Consider the following 18,478-nt stretch of genomic DNA (forward strand, 5'->3'; position numbering starts at 1 on the left):
CTTCTGGATCCTTTCAATAAAACTCTTGCTCAAATGCAGTGAATGCCTAAGTCCTCCATCACTGTCCCTCTCAGATGTTCCTTTTCGCTCCAGCCTTTGAAGTAGTTTACTTGTAGCCCAGTTTCAGACAACTGACAGTGAACTGGGCTTGTATTTCACACAACCCAGTAAGGGGCTCAGCCAGGAGGGGGGTCCTATTGCAGTGTTGTCCAGCAATAGCCTTCTCCAGTCCCACTTCTGACAAGACACTTTCCTAAAATGTGATCAAATAGGCTGTAAATGTTTGGAGAACCACACTGATAAGCCAGCTAGAAAGAAGTAACATGGCCAGCTGACTTGCTGAGTTTCACTTTTTGAAACAATACTGAATGCAGTAATATTGGTTTTGTAAGGGGAAGGAGAGCTGCCTGAAAATACGGATTTCCCCCCAGTCCCCCCCCGTCTTCTATGCTTTCTCAAATGAATGAATTTTAATGAAGAAACCTGCTTAGGGATAGATTCTAGTTAGCCTTGCAAGACGGGGAAGCAGACAGTGCAGTACCATTTCCCTTCCTCAAGCTGTTTGCTTCCTACGCAAATCCCACTGCAATCCATGGTACAGCACAACTGCACAGACTCCAGCGTGCACAGCAACAGCGCACACTCTAAGAGACACTACAAGGAAATTGGGGCCGATATCCTCCACCCCTTCCTGTCCTGCACCACTTCCTGTCAGGGCTCCAACTCCTACTCAGGTATTGAAGTCTCTCCCCTCCAGGCTTTTGAGCTCAAAATTAGCCCTTAATCTGTAAAGCACAGACATGTTGTGATATATGGAATGGACAGTATTGCTTAAAGTACTTTCTATACACATGTATACAAAGGCACTGAGATATAGCAGATTACTTTTTAGAAGGAACCCATGCAGATAGCATTTGGAAACTGCCTTTGTCAGTGATATTGTATACCTAGATTGCAAGATGAATAACTTATGTCAAGATAAGTTATTTTCCCACTGTTGTTATTATTTGAATAACATGTTCTCAGATTGCTCACCTTAGGCACTAATATTTTTTCTGCAGAGTTGCACTGTTTTTTTCTACTGTATTTCAGATACATGCTTACCTAAAATGATCCTCAAGCCTGAAATGGTAAATGCTAGCTTGCAAATTTAACTGAGAGGTGCACATTGTTAGCTGTATCCCCTTGCACATCCTTGCAGAGGAGGCAAACCTGTTACCACACCAGACAGGGAGCCTCTCCAGCTCCTGCTAACCCCCACTTTGAACTGAGACATCATGGCAAATGGCAGCAAGCATATAAAAAGTAGCATGAAAACATTTAAGCTAAAATAAATTCAAAAACATTTACTTCTAGAAAAGTGTCATTAGGTGTTAATAAAGATCATAACATAGACTATCCTTTATTATTATGGCTAATACAGCTTTACAAAACAAAACCATATCATATTGTTTGTACTCATATTTATATTATTAAACCACATATTTATGCAGAAAACCTAATTGAGTTCTGATGGGTTTTCTGAACAGCCACAACTGCTGAAGAGCTACAGGGTTTGTCAGATGCTGCAGGGGTGTGGACCACTCTCTGGCCAGAGTTTTCAGTCAGAACATAATAACAAACAGCAAATTCTTGCACATTTGTAACTCATCTGTTTGTGTGGGTGTTGGACTGACTACAAGGTAGTTTTCAATGCAAATGCACAGAGTGGCAAACAATTACTTGCTTAATGTATATATAAAATGATTACCTCTCAAGTGTGGGCAGACATTTTATTTTGACTGTGTACTAAGTACTGCACATGAAGAAGGAAAACAGAAGGTGTGGTGAAATGGATACCTGTTGCTACATACAGTCAAAACCAAAGTAGAAATGTCAGGTGTCAACACCTACTGGGAACTATCAGAAATACCACTGTGGCATGACACTGGCTGCAACACTGGACATGGACAGGAAGCCTTCAAACTCTCCATTGTAAGCAGTGATGAAAATGAAATAAAAATAAAATGCAGGAAATAAGCTTCAGAGAAAAAAAAAACTCAAATGAACAACAAAAAACAAATGCAGGAAAATAAATGAGAAGATACTTTTAGCAAAGGGAAGAGGAAAGGAAAGAATCAGAGAGAGGGGGGAAAGGGCATCATCATTAAAATTATAATGCAGAAAGTATAAATAAAAAATGGGACCACTGAGGAACAGTGTCTGACCTATATGTATCATCTATCAAATGGAATGGCAAGTTGCAGGAGAAAGCAGTCCTGGGATGCCCAGATTTGTTGACAGGGAAAAAAGCTGACAATATTTCCAGGTATAAAGAAGGAGACAATGGAAAGTAATCACAAAAGTAACTTTCCCCAGGGGACATTTGTCTCCCAGGAGTATTTATGCAGCTAACAGAGAGGCTTCTTCCTGATTTTGAGTACGAGTGAACCTCAGAGAGCTTTGAATAGTTTGTCCCACTCTGTTCACAACGGAAAGACCACAAGAAGATGAACTGCATTTAGCTGTCGTGCCCCAGCACCACCAGGCACCAAGAGGGGAAAAGCTGCCTTTACAGGGGAGCAGTATTGCCTACTCAGAAATATACGTGTGTCTGTGAAGCTACAGATGGATTCCCACATTTACTTGTTGAATATATTTAAAGGCAAAGTAAAAAAAACCAAACTTGGGTCACAGCCAAGCAGGCGAGCAAGGCATAAGGTGACTTTTAACTCAAAAAGTGAAGCATTACCTGAGAAACTGAACAAATGCATTCATTTTTATGAAGAAGGGAGTGAAAACACTCAGAAACAGGACACCAGAAGCTGGATCAGATGTCAAATTCTGCTGTCCTTGCTCTGTCCTTTCCCAGTTGCAGCTCTGCCTGACATTTCTGGATCCTTCAGCTATGCCAGAACATCAGTTCTGGCCTTAATTACCTCTCTCCCACTTCACTACCTTCTCCTCTCTGCCTCTCTTCTTTCTGTGTGGATTTTCCAAGTGGCATTAAATAAAAAAAAAAAAAAAAGAAAGAAGTGCTGGAAGAGGTGCCAGACTGCTCTAGAGGCTGAGATGCTCTACATGCTGAACAGTGAAAGGCAGACGGCACCCACGGATATACCCGAGCCCTGATCTGGGGGAAGGTGGCAATCCATCTTCACATCCTACAAACTTTCATAGCACCTGCCAGCACAGGGGGAGGGGGAGCCACGTCTGCCAGCTCTTTTTTATAATATGGATATTGTTTGCTAAATCTGAGACGTTTTATGTACAAATACAGATCGGTTCAGAGCCGTCTGCTTATTTTCTGTGTAGTGTCTATATGGTAAGGGTGTTACAGAGAATATAAAAACAAGCTCTCATTTTTGTTGCTGAGCTTAGGACAAACAAAAAAAATAGAAAAAGAAAAAAGAAAAGACAAAAATACAGGAGCTGGTATGCAGTGAAAAGCAAAGAACTGAGACAGCATTTTCAAATGGTGGTTGCCTGGGCTGCTGTTGTTTGGAATGCAATTTGGCCTGGCAGGCAGATATGCTGGCACATCCCTGCTCTGGTCAGGGGCAAGTAACCTCCTGCCCTTCACAGCCATCTCTTGTTCTCCCAGGCACCTCCTAGCCTTTTCTATGTTCTTCCTACTTAGGTGCCTTCAGGCAGAAATCATCCTCTACACTGTTTACTCATACGATAATAGGTCCCCACATTTCACATGCTAGTACAAAAATACTTCATTGGTGGGTTTGTTTAATGTTATATTCTTCCAGATAAAAGGGGGTTTGCTTATTCCTTGCTAGGGCATGCTCTGAAACTTTGCAGATGAGCTGTAGTTTGTATTGTCCGGGCTGTGGCTTTGGACCTACAGGCCCCTGCAGCACAACCAATCTCCAGCATTTACAAGCAGCTCCAAATCACTGGACTGGGTAAGTAAAGGGTGGTTCATTCAGAATTAACGTGCCACAGTCAGTAAACTAAAAAAAGCCAGATTCTCCCCAGGGCCCAGACCCAAACAGCACAGGGAGAGCCACAAATTCACTGATCACATGCCAGATTCATTATCACTTGAGGTTTTTTAACCACTGCATTTAAATTCTGATAAATTGAGATTGTTTCCCTGAGTTGCTGGTTTGATAATTTCATCTTTATGTTTGTTCACATTAACAAGTATTGATTTCCTATGGGATGCAGCACATCTTTGAGCAGTGAGGGAAGGGTGATGTCACTGCTTGGCAATGTTTCTGTTATGCAGTTATTGATGAAGTTTGAATATTGGCATACTTAGCTTTTATTTTATTAAAAAAATGGGATTCTGTGCAAGAGCACAGAACAAAAAGATATCTAAATGTGCAGCTACTACTTACCTATGAAAATAGCAATTAGGCAAAGATTAATTTGGATACTTTTCATTCAGGTTATCCTTTTTCTTTTCTATTAACAACTTGATTCCTTTTATCTTGTAAAGTTTGTGAAATAGTAATGAATACTGCATCACTTCTTCACTTTACAAGGGACAGAGCAACCTCCCCACAATTAGTACAACTCTCCCTATTTTCTGCAAAATTTTACATATACTTCTAGGATGGAAAAACTACAGCAATACTTCAGCCTGTTGGAAGAAAATACCTACACTTTGAAGATTCCCATTTTGATCCAGAAAACATTTTATTTTGCAGATACTTCTACAGGACCATGGAATAATTTTCAAGCCTCTAAGTAATTCCAGTTCTATTACTATTGAAGTTACTGACATATACATGACAACTAAAGTCTAAGGGAAATATTTGCTAAAGGGATGGCTAGAAGATACTAATCTTCCTTCCCCTTTGGTGCCTTTCTATCTGTGGATGCCCAGTGAGTGTAGGATGACATTGCTCCAGAATCACTACAGCTAGAACAAAGCAATCACAGCCAAAATATCACACAGCACTCACAGAAATGAACCTTGAAGTAGGGTCGTGGGCACGACACACTTTCTCAATCCCATTCATGAACCACCTAGATAGGTATGTGCCCAGAGCTGAGCTTATTCAAGTAATCGCCAAGGTAACTTTTCATATTCAGAACTTCTTTTTTGGGTGGCAAAACTAAATGAATTTGTTGCCTGCCACAGAAAGCACAGCTTTGCAACAGCAATGTTGCTGCCTATTCTGTGACAATTCACTCATCCCAGCAGGGAGAAAAAATGTCTCTTCCTCCAGCCAACTCCACACTCAGCCAGGATCCCTGGGAGGCAAAGCCCCACCAAAACAGCTCTCAATTGTGCAGACCTGTCTTTTGGCTGCCATCATCCCCAGCTGCATCAAGGGGATGCAGATCATGAGGTAATTAATCCCCCTTTATAATGATGAAACCAGAGACACTTGGGCCTAGCTGTCCATTGGGTACTGATCTCAGCTGTACCAAGCATTTCCAGCCAGGTGCCTATACAACGTAGCACTGGTTTTATGATTACTGCTGATGACAACCAGAATTTCATTCAGAATTTTGTACTAGAAATCTTCCATTTGGATTGGAGGATCATGGCAGGTCCCTTTCAACTAAATACATTCTATTTGATTAGATTCAATTCTATTGTATTCACCAATATGATGCAGAACAGTAAAGTTTTTTTTATATCTAAGCTTTAAATTTATGCACTTCCAGCCTGACAATTCACTATATGCAGGAACTCTACATATAGGTGTTGGGAGGTCTTGAGTGGTAAAAGGCAGTGTATTTGCATATGAGCTAATTAACCTGTGGAAATAATTCAGGGTCTAGCTAACTCCATCTGAGTTATCTGGGGTCATGTTCTACTCTCAGACTATGAAGGTTCTTTGTGTTTTAACACAAAAAAATTACTCTTGTCTTTCTACAAAACAGCAAAAGTGGCTGCAACGAGGCTGACAGAACCATATTTTAGCACTTAGCCTGCTCCTCACACCCCCACATTCATAAAAAAGACATGTTATGCTGATAAATGGTAGTAATGTCTTTGGATGGCACAGCTTGACTGGTCAAAGATCACACACTTTTCAGTGCTTCATTTGATACTTCTGCACAAGCAGAAATGAGTAGTGAAGAAAATGGGAGTAATGTATGTTCTTTCCGACTTGTTATAGGGAATACAACCCTTTAAGTTCTGACTACATGAACGGGATTTAAAAGTGTGGGACTCTGCTGCTGCAGTTTTTACTCCAAGCCTTAATGACTGCAATTTTCCCCCTTGATGTTTCCCACTTGACCTACTGAGTAAATACTTCTTCTGCCCAGGAAGCATGAATTTCCACCCGGCAAAGCTGAAACCCCTTTCCTGGGGTCATAAGCTCTTCAGGGTTATTTTGTGTACCAAATCCTATTCTGATAGCCCACAGACCATAACTCATAACATAAATAATGTTTATTGCATCTCTTGGAGGTAGCGCCAACTATACTTTGCCTCTGTTTAAACAGCACCTGCCAGAAGATGAAGGCAGGGCTCTGCCTGCCTCCAAAAAAGTTTCCAGCAATTCCGAGGAGACTTTGCCATGAGGCTGGCTCCAGAAACAACCTGGGACGTGCAAGCTCACTAGGCCATGGAAACAACCATTTCCTTCCTCCATTTTTCAGCTAAGAGGATGTGATATGGCCACCAACTGCAGAAAATGAGACAACAAAGACCAAAACAGTTGTTGTGCTCCCACCTGCAACGCAGCTACAGTGTTTCTGCAGCCGTCATTGCTTCTGCTGAGGCTGCAGTAAAAGCCTGAGTTCCTTTGTTCTTACTCCATTTCCTTTCCCAACTTGCTTTCCTAACAAAAATGCTTCAAGGAGATGCCAGGGAACATACTGCCAGCTCCTGGGAGAGGAGTTGCAGCTTGCCCCTGGGTACTGGGGTAGTTGGATAGCAGTCCCCCACATCATGGAAAGGAGCAGCCTGAACACACACCTCCAAAACCTGCAAAAGCCAGGCTGGAGACACTGAGCCAGTGTCTTCTTCTCTGGCCAGTCTCCAACCTTACAGAAAATTGCAAAAATTTGGACTGGGGCAGAACCCTGCAGTTTTGGAGGTGTCTGAGATCAGATGTCTATGCATTATCAGAGAAGGAGAAAGAAAGAACATTACTGCTCGTGCAGGTTGGATTTGAGGAGACTGCCATTTGAGAAGTGCACCCCTCATGCTGGAAAGGCCATTCAAGGTATGGAAGGAGCTGAGTGTTGGTCTCTGTGTTACAGCTGCAGGATCTCCTCCAATGGACTCCCAAAATGTTCATTACCCTGGGCCTCCTGAATCATGTCTGCTCCACCTGCCAATCAAACTGCACTTACCACAGTAAGTCCCTTTCTAACAGATAATGGAAGAACATCCTGAGAATAAAACTTTGTCACCAAAAGCCTGGAAGAAATTCAGATGATCAGGGAAGTAAAATGATTCAGTGTGATGAAGCTGACATCCCAACAGAATTTTTTTTATATTATTTTTCAGTTGTTATATGACACGCTCACTGTTTCAGTATTAATTGAAGAAAAAAAAAAAAAGTCATAGAATTGTTCTGATTTGTAGTAAAAATACATCCATGAGATACAATTAAGTCCCTGAACCACTGCTGCATAGAGTATAATAATTATTGTGGGCTTGGCTCAACATTTGGGGTTACCCATTGAAATAAAAGGGTCCTGGTAGAGTGGGAGAAGTCTGGGACCTAAGCACTAGGGAAAATACAACTTCCCCTTGCTGGCTTCCCTAACTGTGCCCATATTTGAAGCAGGCTGGACCAGAGCTCTAGCAGCGTGATAACACAAACCAGGCATGGGGTCGGGATGGGAATCAGGGCTGTAGCATGCCAGGAGCACTGGAGATGAAGTCCTCTGAGGTCTGCAAGTGCTACCACAGCACAGGCAGTAAATAATACCTTGTCAGCAGGCCACATTATTGAATAGCAATAACTTTCCATAATAACTAATTAGTGTCACATACAGACCAGACATTTAAAAGAAAATGCTACAGCTCTTCTTCCTTCACTGGATTGCAGTGCTCTATTCATCTGCTGGACTGACACAAGAAAGTACCTGCCCATGAGCCAGCACCTTTCCTTCAGCCGCTATGAGTTGAATCAAGCATTTTGCCACCTTCCCCAGGTCTATGGTGCTGCACTTCTGTGGCCATCCTGACTGGACAGCAAGCTCTGGTGTATCTGCTTACCTGATCCAGTTGAAGATGTTCCTGCTCACTGCAGGAGGGTTGGACTAAACAATCTTTAAAAGCTCCTTCCAACCCAAACCCAAGCACAAATACAGGCTAGGAAGACAATGTATTGAGAACAGCCCTGAGGAAAAGGACTTGGAGTTGCTGGTTGATGAGAAGCTAAACATGAGCTGGAAACATGCACTTGCAGCCCAGAAAGCCAACTGTGTCCTGGGCTGCATCAAAAGAAGCACGGCCATCAGGTCAAGGGAGGTGATTCTACCCATCTACTCCACTCTTGTAAGACCCCACCTGGAGTGAGTCCTGTTCTGGAGCCCCCAATACAGAAAGAACATGGAGGCATTGGAGGGAGTCCAGAGGAGGGTCACAAAGATGATCAGAGGGCTGAAGCACCCCTCCTACGAAGACAGGCTGAGAGAGTTGGGGCTGTTCAGCCTGGAAAAGGCTCCATGGAGAAATTATAGCTGCCTTCCAGTACCTGAAGGGGGCCTACAGGAAATCTGGGGAGGGACTTTTTACAAGGGCTTGTACTGAGAGGACAACAGGTAATGGCTTAAAACTGGAAGAGGGGAGATTGAGGTTAGACATTAGGAAGAAATTCTTTAGTGTAAGGGTGGTGAGACACTGGAACAGGTTGTCCAGGGAAACTGTGGCTGCCCCATCCCTGGAAGTGTTCAAGGCCAGGCTGGATGGGGCTTTGAGTAACCTGGTCTAGTGGGAGGTGCCCCTGTCCATGCAGGGGGGTTGGAACTAGATGATCCTTATGGTCCCTTCCAATACAAACCATTCTATTATTCTGTGATTCAATGATTTTATGAACCCATGCTCATCCTGGAGAGTCCTCCAGCTCCTGCTTCCCAGTAGGAAAGGAGGCTGCTACCAGCACCCATCTCAGGCAGGGCTCACAATGCCCAGGAATGGGCTCACTCCTCCCACAAAGGCTCTTTGGCACCCCTGAGATCCAGGGAAACCTCAAAAAAGGGTTATTTTGTTGGGCTCAATAATGTAGGGATGGTCAGCACTCTTCCTCTGCTTTTCTTGTTTATCAAAGGGGGGGACATATCTGTCCTGCTCCATGTCGAGTGTGTCACCTTTTCATTCATAAAAGGCAGCCTGTATCTTTAATCACTTTGACAGAATAATAGCAAAGAAACAAGCACTTGATTGCCTGTGTTATCAGACACTATTGGAAAAGTCTAGATAAGGATGCTGAACAACCTTGGCTTATTAGTATTCCACATGCAAACGCTCCCCCATAACCCAGAGTCATCTGTATCCCGGCAACCCTTAAAATTTCATTCTCACTGAATTGCCAGATCTTTATCAAAATATAATTACAGTCTTAATTTGGAAGATAAATTTTGATTGCCTGTGCTGTGCCAAAAAAAAAAACACAAAACAAAACAAAACAAAACAAAAAAAACAAAAAAACCCAAAAAAACCAAAAACAAAACATCAGGTATATGAGAGCTGAGGTACCACTGAAAAACATGAATCTGCATATTCTGACATTGGTGCATCACCTTTCCTCTTATCAAAAGTTGTTGGTCTCTGATAGCCAGCAGAGAGGTTATGTAGGGATAAATAGGCAGGGACATGAAAAACCAGTCTCCTGATGCCATCAAATGAAATCTGTGCTAAAAACAGGGAGGAATTTGAAATCTGCAGCTGCACATGAGGATAATAATTATTATGAAGATTATATACTATTAAAATTATGAGGAGAGTGCTGTGCAGCACTTGCTGGGCAAACCTTGAAGAAAAAACAACTGGCCCTTCCTGAAACAAGAGGAGACTCTGCAGGATTCACCTTTTCTCCCACTTATCTTTTTTCTCCTTCACACAGTGGCAGAAAACAGCACAATGATATAGCTATATCCAGAGGGCTCTCAAAATGCAAGGGTCAGAAAATGGCTTCAGGTTTTTACCAAATTGTTCTAGCGTTCGTCTTAAACCTAACTGACAGCTTTGAAAAGCACTTTTAAGAACAGCATTTGTGGTTGATTCATTCCAGTAAGATCTCTGGCTCTAAAAGCTTGGCTGTTACAAGGCTGAATGGAAGGGGGGCTGTTTTCCTGCCATGTGAGTAGAGTCCTATGTATATAGGTTGCCACCACCTCAATACCTTGTGTCTGTACACTTTTTAGGGCACAAAATAGCTGTTCCTTTGCTTAGGTGCTCATGTGATCTACCATCTTTTATTGGTCAAAATTACTAGACATATTAGGATTCCCACATGTATCACAACAGACCAGAATCATCCATCTTTACCATGTGCTGTTATAGTGATATATCACCTTTGATCTCACCCCTGTCTGCAGCAGATGCAGAATCAAACTCTACATACAAGCATATGAAGATACAGGTGGAAATCCCATCACTTTGATCGAGCATTATTACCAAACACATACTGCTGGGTGGGGAAGAACTCTTCTACCTTCCAAGAACTGATATTGCAAAGATTTTTCCAAACTTTCCAAACATGTAACCTAAGAAGAGTATCCCAGAGCAATATAAGCACTGCCTGCTCTGCCAACAGAGCTGAAAGGAGAGGAGACAGCTCAGCACACAAGCCATAGAGGTTACCTAGTTTCTGACTTATCAGACTACAGCAGTCCAAATGCACTTCAGATTCACCCTGTTGAAATGCCAGGAGGAAAAGATAATTACTTGGATGACAATGGCATAAATGCAATTAGACACTTGACCTTAGTGTTTCTTGGTCACATGCACAGAGTTGAACTCATTGCTAAATCTGGGACTGGAAAGTTCTTCTTTTCCTCCGCCTCCTCCCTCCCCCGATTCTCACAATTAGTTTTTATCACTTTCTTTGCAGCCCCGATAAGGGTCCTTCCCTAGGACAGAGGTAACCTCATCCCTTGAGAATTATTTCCTTACCCCCTGTGGGATTTGGGTGCCCAGCCTCAGTCCTCTTTGTTATCTGTTTCTGTAATTTTTATCACCATGGCATGTATCAGAAAATACCCCTTTGACACACCTGTTAGCTTGAATTCTCTCCCTTAGAACTTCTGTTGTCCTCCCCTGAGAAGGCCATGCAAGGTGAGAACGACAGGAACAGTAAATAAATTTGACTACATAAACATAAAAAAGAGTTACACTGTAGATTGAAAGTCGTACTGTGTCACAGTTACAGTATGAAAAACTTTATTACTCATGGGCAGTGGCCAACTACATCACTCAAGTGAAGTCTGTTTTTTTCATAGTCCACTGCCCCAATCCTCTCCAAGAGACCACTCCAAACCAAATGCAGTTTTGACCAGAGTCTGGGGTAAGAAAACACAGATTGCTTACACAGCTAATGATAAGACCCAAAGCTCACTGAAGTCCAGAGAGATACTGCAACCTTTGCCATCTCTTCTGTGCACTGGTTCCCATTTCCTAAAAATTGTGTCCATCACTGACATAGCACTCATGCTTTTGCCGACAGTAGCAGTAGAAAATTTTACAGCTGAATGGGCTCAGGGACAACCGTTCTCATCTTGGTGGTAGAACCTCAACAGGGCTAAGTCATTCCACAGTAGAAATAGGGGGCAGGAAGTAACCATGAGAGAACTACCTGGTCCATGACTTTTCCAACCCTGAAACACAGCTAAAAAGCTATAAACAGCAAATGAGGCACTCAACCCTTGACACAGAACATGCTTCCTATAGTGTATTTTGACTGATGTGGGACAAAACTTGTCCTAAAAACTACAAAATGCAAAGCCAACCATAATTCCACTGCTCTAAAGTGGACTGAGTGTTTCTCGTCCAGCTCAACTTTATTCTTACTTGTTCTTAAAAAGCCTAAAAGAAGGACATCCTATAAGCTCTGTAGGAGCCTGTTCCTATTCTTTTTTCTCTTTGCACTTGGAAAGGTCTTCCTAACCTTCCCTGCTGCAGTCAGGTGGTTCCTAAGGGAGACGGCTGCAGAAGCGGGCACACTGGCTGCAGTCACATGCAGCTCCCCTCTTTGGGGAGTGGTCTCCATCTCTAGTGCTGTGAATTTGCAATTGCTCACCTCAGGTGAACTGGGCTGAGAGAAACAAGTCCAGACTAGTGCCCTCAAATACTCCGGGCAGGGGACAGAGGAAATATCTGAGCCCCCAAAGGAAAAGAATGAATTTTTGCTTACTACAGATGCAAAGTTCTTTGCTCTCCTCTTAAAAATGCATTACTTTCCTGCTGATGAAGGGTGCCACACTAATATCAGAGGAAACCAAAGTTGCCTGTCCACAGCAGCAGCTTCAGTCTAGCTCTAGAGAGATGGAAAGCTTCCATGTGCCACGATGACTAGTTCAGTACAGCCTCTTATCCACTCCCTCCACCTGCCTGGCACACTGTCCCCACATCAGAGCTATCAGTGAAGGCAAGCTAACATCTGGATGAAAACCACACTGATATAAACATGTTGTTTTGCAAGCCTGGCTTGTGGCTCTGACTTAGATATTCTAACACTAAGACTAATATTGGAAGGACTGGCAGAAGGAAGAGGTTACCAGATTTACTCTCTCTCTGCACCATAGAGTGTTGCAGGGGGAGGAGTTCAAAATGGTCCCTGTGATAGTGGACAGCATCTTCATGATAGCTGGTAAAAGAGAGGCTTATTCCTCACAGATACTCTTCACTGAGAGTTTTCTCAAGGGAAGCAATGGATTCCCTAAGCCTCTATCATCAGCAGGAACCTCCAGAAGAAACACTTTATATTCAGAAGGTATCACAGTGTTCCTGTTTCTATTCTGTCTGTCTCATTTTCGACCTGTATCTCCCAGCTTTGAGCTCACAGTTGCCAGGATCAGCTACAGCAGAAGTAATGTGGCTATCTCATACATATCCCAAGTTCCCAGTAAGCAAAACTGGTCTGGCTTCCACAGTGATCTCACATGTTCTTCTGGATGAGAAGACAAGCAAGTCTCACCATTGGCAAACAGGAGCCCAGGGAGGAATGTTATGAGCTTTCCACAGCCAACTGGACTCATGGCATTAAAGCCTTGCCTTTGGACCAAGCAGCATCACGACAACCACAAACCCAAACTGTGCCAGTGACACCAGTAGCTCAACACTTGGAAATATAAACTGGGGATGCTCTTCCCCACCTGACACTTTGGCTAAGCCACTTTACTCTTGATGGACCTGTCTTGACAACCTTATTTATCAAAAAATGGCTTGAATGCTGCTGATGATTCCAGGAACTGGAGAGCAGCATAACCCTCTCTGCTGCCGCCTTCCCATGGCGCAGCCTGGCAGCCCACTGACTTCTGTGAAAGACAGCAACAGGGCAAGTGCAGTGGAGGCAGCAGCACACAAGTGGTTAATGCATGCCATGAAGAAATATTTGTACATATACTGCCTCAAACAGCCAGAACCTCCCAGGCTGGCATCTTCCATTCAGTACCACTAGAATTAAAATGCTCATAATAAAAACCTGGCAATCAAAAGCAAATAAATTGTCACCAAAGCAAGATTCATTCCTATCTTTATAGCTGACCAGAAGTCATTCTGCCTCTTACAAGCAACATTAAATGCCATCCATTACAGAAACAAATGCCAGCCAAGTCCCTTTCTTTCCACCTGTGATTTTAAAAGTACATTTCCCATGCAGAAAGCTGTGTGCTTGGCAACCTCTGCATCTCCCCTCCTGACGAGGAGCAGAAACACTGCATGCTAAACTCTCTACTGTAATGACATGGATTCCCACACCAGAGACAAATTGACAAACTACCCAGGCAAAACTTCAAATAACCTGCAAGGTATTTAACAAACCAGAGGCAAAAGCAGAAGTCAAATCCTCAAAGCAAACAGAGAAAAAGAGAGAAAGAGAGAGAAAATAAATGCCCTCTGCTTGACCCAAAATAAAGGTCTACCAGAACAGTTCTGCATAGGAAAGAAAATTAATTACCATTGTGGAGACCCTCAGTCATTTAGAGTCTCCAGTCAAGGCTGAGAGCCATTCTGAGACTGCAGGTTTTTCCTCTAACTTCACTCCTCAGCTCTGCAAGGAACTAGTTAACAATGACATCACTGCTCATACTATCCTCCTCCCCCTCCCATTCACTTGCTAAAAAAGCCGAGGCTGCTCCTCTTCCCCTGCATTGGCTCCAGATTCGGTCCTCGATCTTCTCCAAGTTCCCGGTCTGCAGTTGACCGTGCATATTGGTGTCAGTGCAGGACAGAGGATGCACCAGCTCTACGCACTCTTACAGCATCCCTGCTGGCACTCACTTGAGAAATAAAATAGCCTTTCCCTTAAGAAATCAGAAGAGGTCTAACCTCGCGATGTATAATGCATTACACTGCCAGCTCCGTTTGTAGAAGGCAAACAGTCTTCCTGTTTGAAGAAGGAGGGAGAGAGAGACCCTCCTAGGGGCTCTGCCTTTTGCCTTGTCTTCCTTAGAGGAGAGGACCCACTCTGTGGTTTGCTGCATCCTCCTTGCGTTAGGACTGCAATCTGTCTTTTTTCTTATTTCCCTCCCCCTGAGTGTGACATCATCAGACACCAACTCTACTTCTGTAATAAAAAAAAGGATCCCAAGCAGAGCTAGCTGGGACGAGGTCATCTGGAGGACCCAGGCAATTCTGGCTCCTGAGTAATTGTCACTTACTTACAAAATAGTCTTACACACTGTTACCTGGATTTAATAACCCTGTGCTTGCTGCAGACTAGGATGCCCAGCTGCCAGGCTGAAATCAGCTTCGTTTCTATCCCTGCTGGCTCCACTGCCATCAACAGTGAGCAGGTACCTCTGGAGCACTCCCCTGGTACCCACTATTCCTCTGCAACTCCATTTGTTTCCCTCCCCTCACTGCTGGGAAGGACGCTGCAGCAAAATCCTTTGGCCAGGGCTCCTGGCTGCTACAAAGCAGCTAGGTTGTGAGCACCCAGCCCTCAGGCTCCCAGCCCTCCTCCAGTCTCCCAAGGTCTCTGCCTGAAGCATCATTGAAGGGAACCTTCTCCAAACACTGTCACTGCTGGCTGATGGCCACAGGAGCCAGAAGCTCATGGCTGAGCGTGAGGCCTGTTTGTTGCCAAGGGCCCCTGCTGCCTTATTTTCCCTGCCTGCCTTTTCTCTCCTGGAGTAGCCTTGAGGCTGGTGGTCAGCACTGCTCATTGCAGAGGCAGCCCTGGCAGGCACTGGGGTGGGCCCTGCCCCTGGGGTGAGGGATGGACAGCAGTTTCCAGGCTCCACAGCCTCCCTTGTGCCCTCCCATGCTCATGGAAGCAGCCACAGGACTGGCAGGAGAGAGGAGTCTGTGTTTAAATGCATATGTAGAACATATGCCTTTGTATACCTGTTATATACACAGAGCTATATGCAGATATAAAGACAAGATGTGCATTCTGGATCTCTTGCTGCTACCAGCAATGCCATAGACATATCAAATATTGCACAAGGAAGGGGACTGATGTGATAAGGATGCATTTAGATTGGTCATTAGGAAGAAATTATTTACTGAGAGGGCGGTGAGACACTGGCACAGGTTGCCCAGGGAAGCTGTGGAAGCTCCCTCCCTGGCAGTGTTCAAGACCAGGTTGGATGGGGCTTTGAGCAGCCTGGTCTAGAGGCAGGTGTCCCTGCCCACGGCAGGGGCATGGGAGCTAGATGATCTTTAAAGTCCCCTCCAATCCAAACCATTCTGTGATTCTATGACTTGCAAATGTGCTCAGTTATTTGTGTGCTACCTGCCTTTACAGCTTGCACAGAACTGTAACCCTCACCGCCATGTTGATCACAGGTGATTGTTTGACAGAGGGCTTTAAAAGCTTCACAAAAGTCATCCAAGCTCCTCAAAAAGGTATAATGGTATGTAATAGACAGGTCATGTAATGGTACTTCTTTGCATGCTATAAATGTCTTAAGTGGGGGGACTGCAAAAGCCTTTCAGCAGTAAAACCCCCAGCAGCCCTCTGAATTAGGAACATGCTGGTGCATCAGGTCCCAGAGAAAATACCTGCTAGAGGCACAGAGCCAGTGGGGAGCCTAAGCAAGTCAGTCAAAATCCTGCCTCAGGGTTTATTTATAACTCCCTCCCCCTTCTTGGCTTCTTCAGAGCTATGTTTTGCATGTGGGCTGGCAACACGTTCATATCAAACACCAGAGCCCTCCTGAATGAGCAAGGATTGAAAACCAGACATCCCCTGTCAGCTGGAACAAAATAACATTACACACTCAGCAAAGAGCAGGTGGTGTTACCCTGAGATAGCATTTCTACTAAAGAAAGTCTTCCTCTCCATCTTTTAGTAGGTCCTCTTCTCCAAATCACAGCCCTGCCAGGCTGTACCCATCTTGTCCACATGTGCAGCAGGCACAGGCCTCTGGCACGGGCAGGGAAGAGCCCAAGACTGAGGAGGGATGACTGCGGCAGATAAGGATGTGGGACCATCTTTAAAGCTCCTGTGGTGTGAACTTTCAGATAAATACAGAAGAGTGTGTCCTCTGCCATACCTCATTAATCAAACCTCAGTTTTCTCATCATTCTGATATGGATATCACAGTCATTAGCAAAGGGGAATCCTACGTACACGTAACAGCATCAATAACATCTCTGGAGTAACATCGATTATACATCATGTATTAGATGAAAAGAGAAAAACGCAGAAAATGTGTCAATTCACCAGATAAATCTCTGTAATTCCCTTCTGAATGAAATAAGTATTTATTTCAGCTTCTTCAGGAAAAAAGGCAAACCTGCTGCCTGTCCCCTGCATCCCACCCCCATAATTTCTGAGTTCCCTGCCCAAATTTGCCAGAATAACTTTATAATGTTCTATAGACTTAAATTCCCACAAATTTTAGGTGGGAAAAAACCAAATCAAATGAAAAACCACACAAAACCCATGAATCAGTGCCATCCTCACTGAAGACAACCAGCTAAAATTCATCTATGGTACATTCCACCTGGGAATCTAGTGTCTGGCTGCCCCTGTGCTAACAGTGGTCCCCTTCCTCTGGGAGAGTGAAGGATGTCCTGTGGCTCTTCTGAGAGGGCAGAGTGTTTTGAACAGTAAAGGACAAGTCAAGAATCACAGAATCATAGAATGTTAGGGGTTGGAAGGGACCTCTGGAGATCATCAAGTCCAACGCCCCTGCCAGAGCAGGATCACCACAGAATCTAGATCAGGTCGCTCAGAAATGCATCCAGGTGGGTCTCCAGAGAAGGAGTCTCCATAACCTCTCCAGGCAGCCTGTTCCAGTGCTTTGTAACCTTTACAGTAAAGAAGTTCTTCCTCACGTTGAGGTGGAACTTCCTGTGCTCTAGCTTGCATCTATTGCCCCATATCCTAGCACAGGGCACTACTGAAAAGAGACTGGCCCCTCCTTCTTGACACTCACCCTTCAGATATTTATACACATTAATAAATCCCCTCTCAGGATACACTCTGTCCCCTCATCCATGTCGTTGATGAAGATGTTGAACAGGACTGGGCCCAGCACTGACCCCTGGGGAACTCCACTAGTTACAGGTCTCTAGCTGGACTCTGCACCATTGATCACCACCCTCTGGGATCTGTTATTTAGCCAGTTCTTAATCCATCTCACTGTCCACTCTTCTATCCCACACTTCCTGAGCTTGCTCTCAAGGACATGGGAAACAGTGTCAAAAGCCTTGCTAAGGTCAAGGCAGACTGTCCACTGCTCTCCCTGCACTTACCCATTCAGTTACATCATAGAAGGCTATCAGATTAGTCAAGCATGATTTCCTCTTGGTAGATCCATGCTGGCTACTCCTTATAACCTTCTTCTCTTCCATGTGCTTAGAGATGATTTCCATCATTTTTCCAGGGATGGAGGTGAGGCTGACTGGTCTGTAGTTTCCTGGATCATCCTTCTTACCCTTTTTAAAGACTGGAGTGACATTGGCTTATTCCACAGGAAGTCCTTACTTCTTGGTTTTCTTTGGTTACTCACAGAATCAGAAAAGAAAAGACCTTTAAGATCATGGAGTCCAACCTTATCTTAACTCTGCCAACCATTTTCCTAACTCTTCCAAGTCCAATGCTTAAACCATGTTCCTGGAACTATTTGTTTAGTGTTTCTGTTTTCTCTTCCGAAAATCTTCTTCCCACAGGTGTATCAGCACTTTGATGTCCAAATACAAAAATGCCTATGTATTTTATCTCCAGAAGAAACCTTTGAACACCCCCTTCTCATTTCACTTTGGTTCTCTTAACCCATGGCATTGTTTTAATCAGCAGCCAGGAGCATTTGTGGGCTGCTGGCTGGTTGTAACAGCTCCCAAACCTGACAAATTCTACATTTGTTTCTGGTTGTGAGATGTTTTTGTAGGAAAGCAAACCAATCCACTCCTGTAGAAAAGAACAGGCAAACATAAGTGTGGGAC

The 18,478-nt window shown here is 44.0% G+C and overlaps 1 protein-coding gene across 5 annotated transcripts in view; it reads right to left on the reverse strand.

Moving 5' to 3' along the window:
* NHS (NHS actin remodeling regulator) overlaps positions 1–18,478 on the reverse strand; it is a 261,186-nt gene that overhangs the window by 39,024 nt on the left and 203,684 nt on the right. For 3 of the 5 annotated variants that reach the window (XM_051643046.1, XM_051643037.1, XM_051643020.1), the window contains exon 1: positions 14,037–14,096. The exons of 1 other annotated variant lie outside the window; for it this stretch is intronic. In XM_051643046.1, coding sequence (XP_051499006.1) covers positions 14,037–14,058 — 22 coding nt within the window. In that variant the 5' untranslated portion in view covers positions 14,059–14,096. Of the gene's footprint in view, positions 1–14,036; positions 14,097–14,407; positions 14,439–18,478 lie in introns of those variants that run through there. One more of the 5 variants, XM_051643030.1, reaches the window with a different exon arrangement.

Source organism: Apus apus, chromosome 1 (genome assembly GCF_020740795.1).
Source record: "Apus apus isolate bApuApu2 chromosome 1, bApuApu2.pri.cur, whole genome shotgun sequence".
Classification (NCBI taxonomy): Eukaryota; Metazoa; Chordata; class Aves; order Apodiformes; family Apodidae; genus Apus; species Apus apus.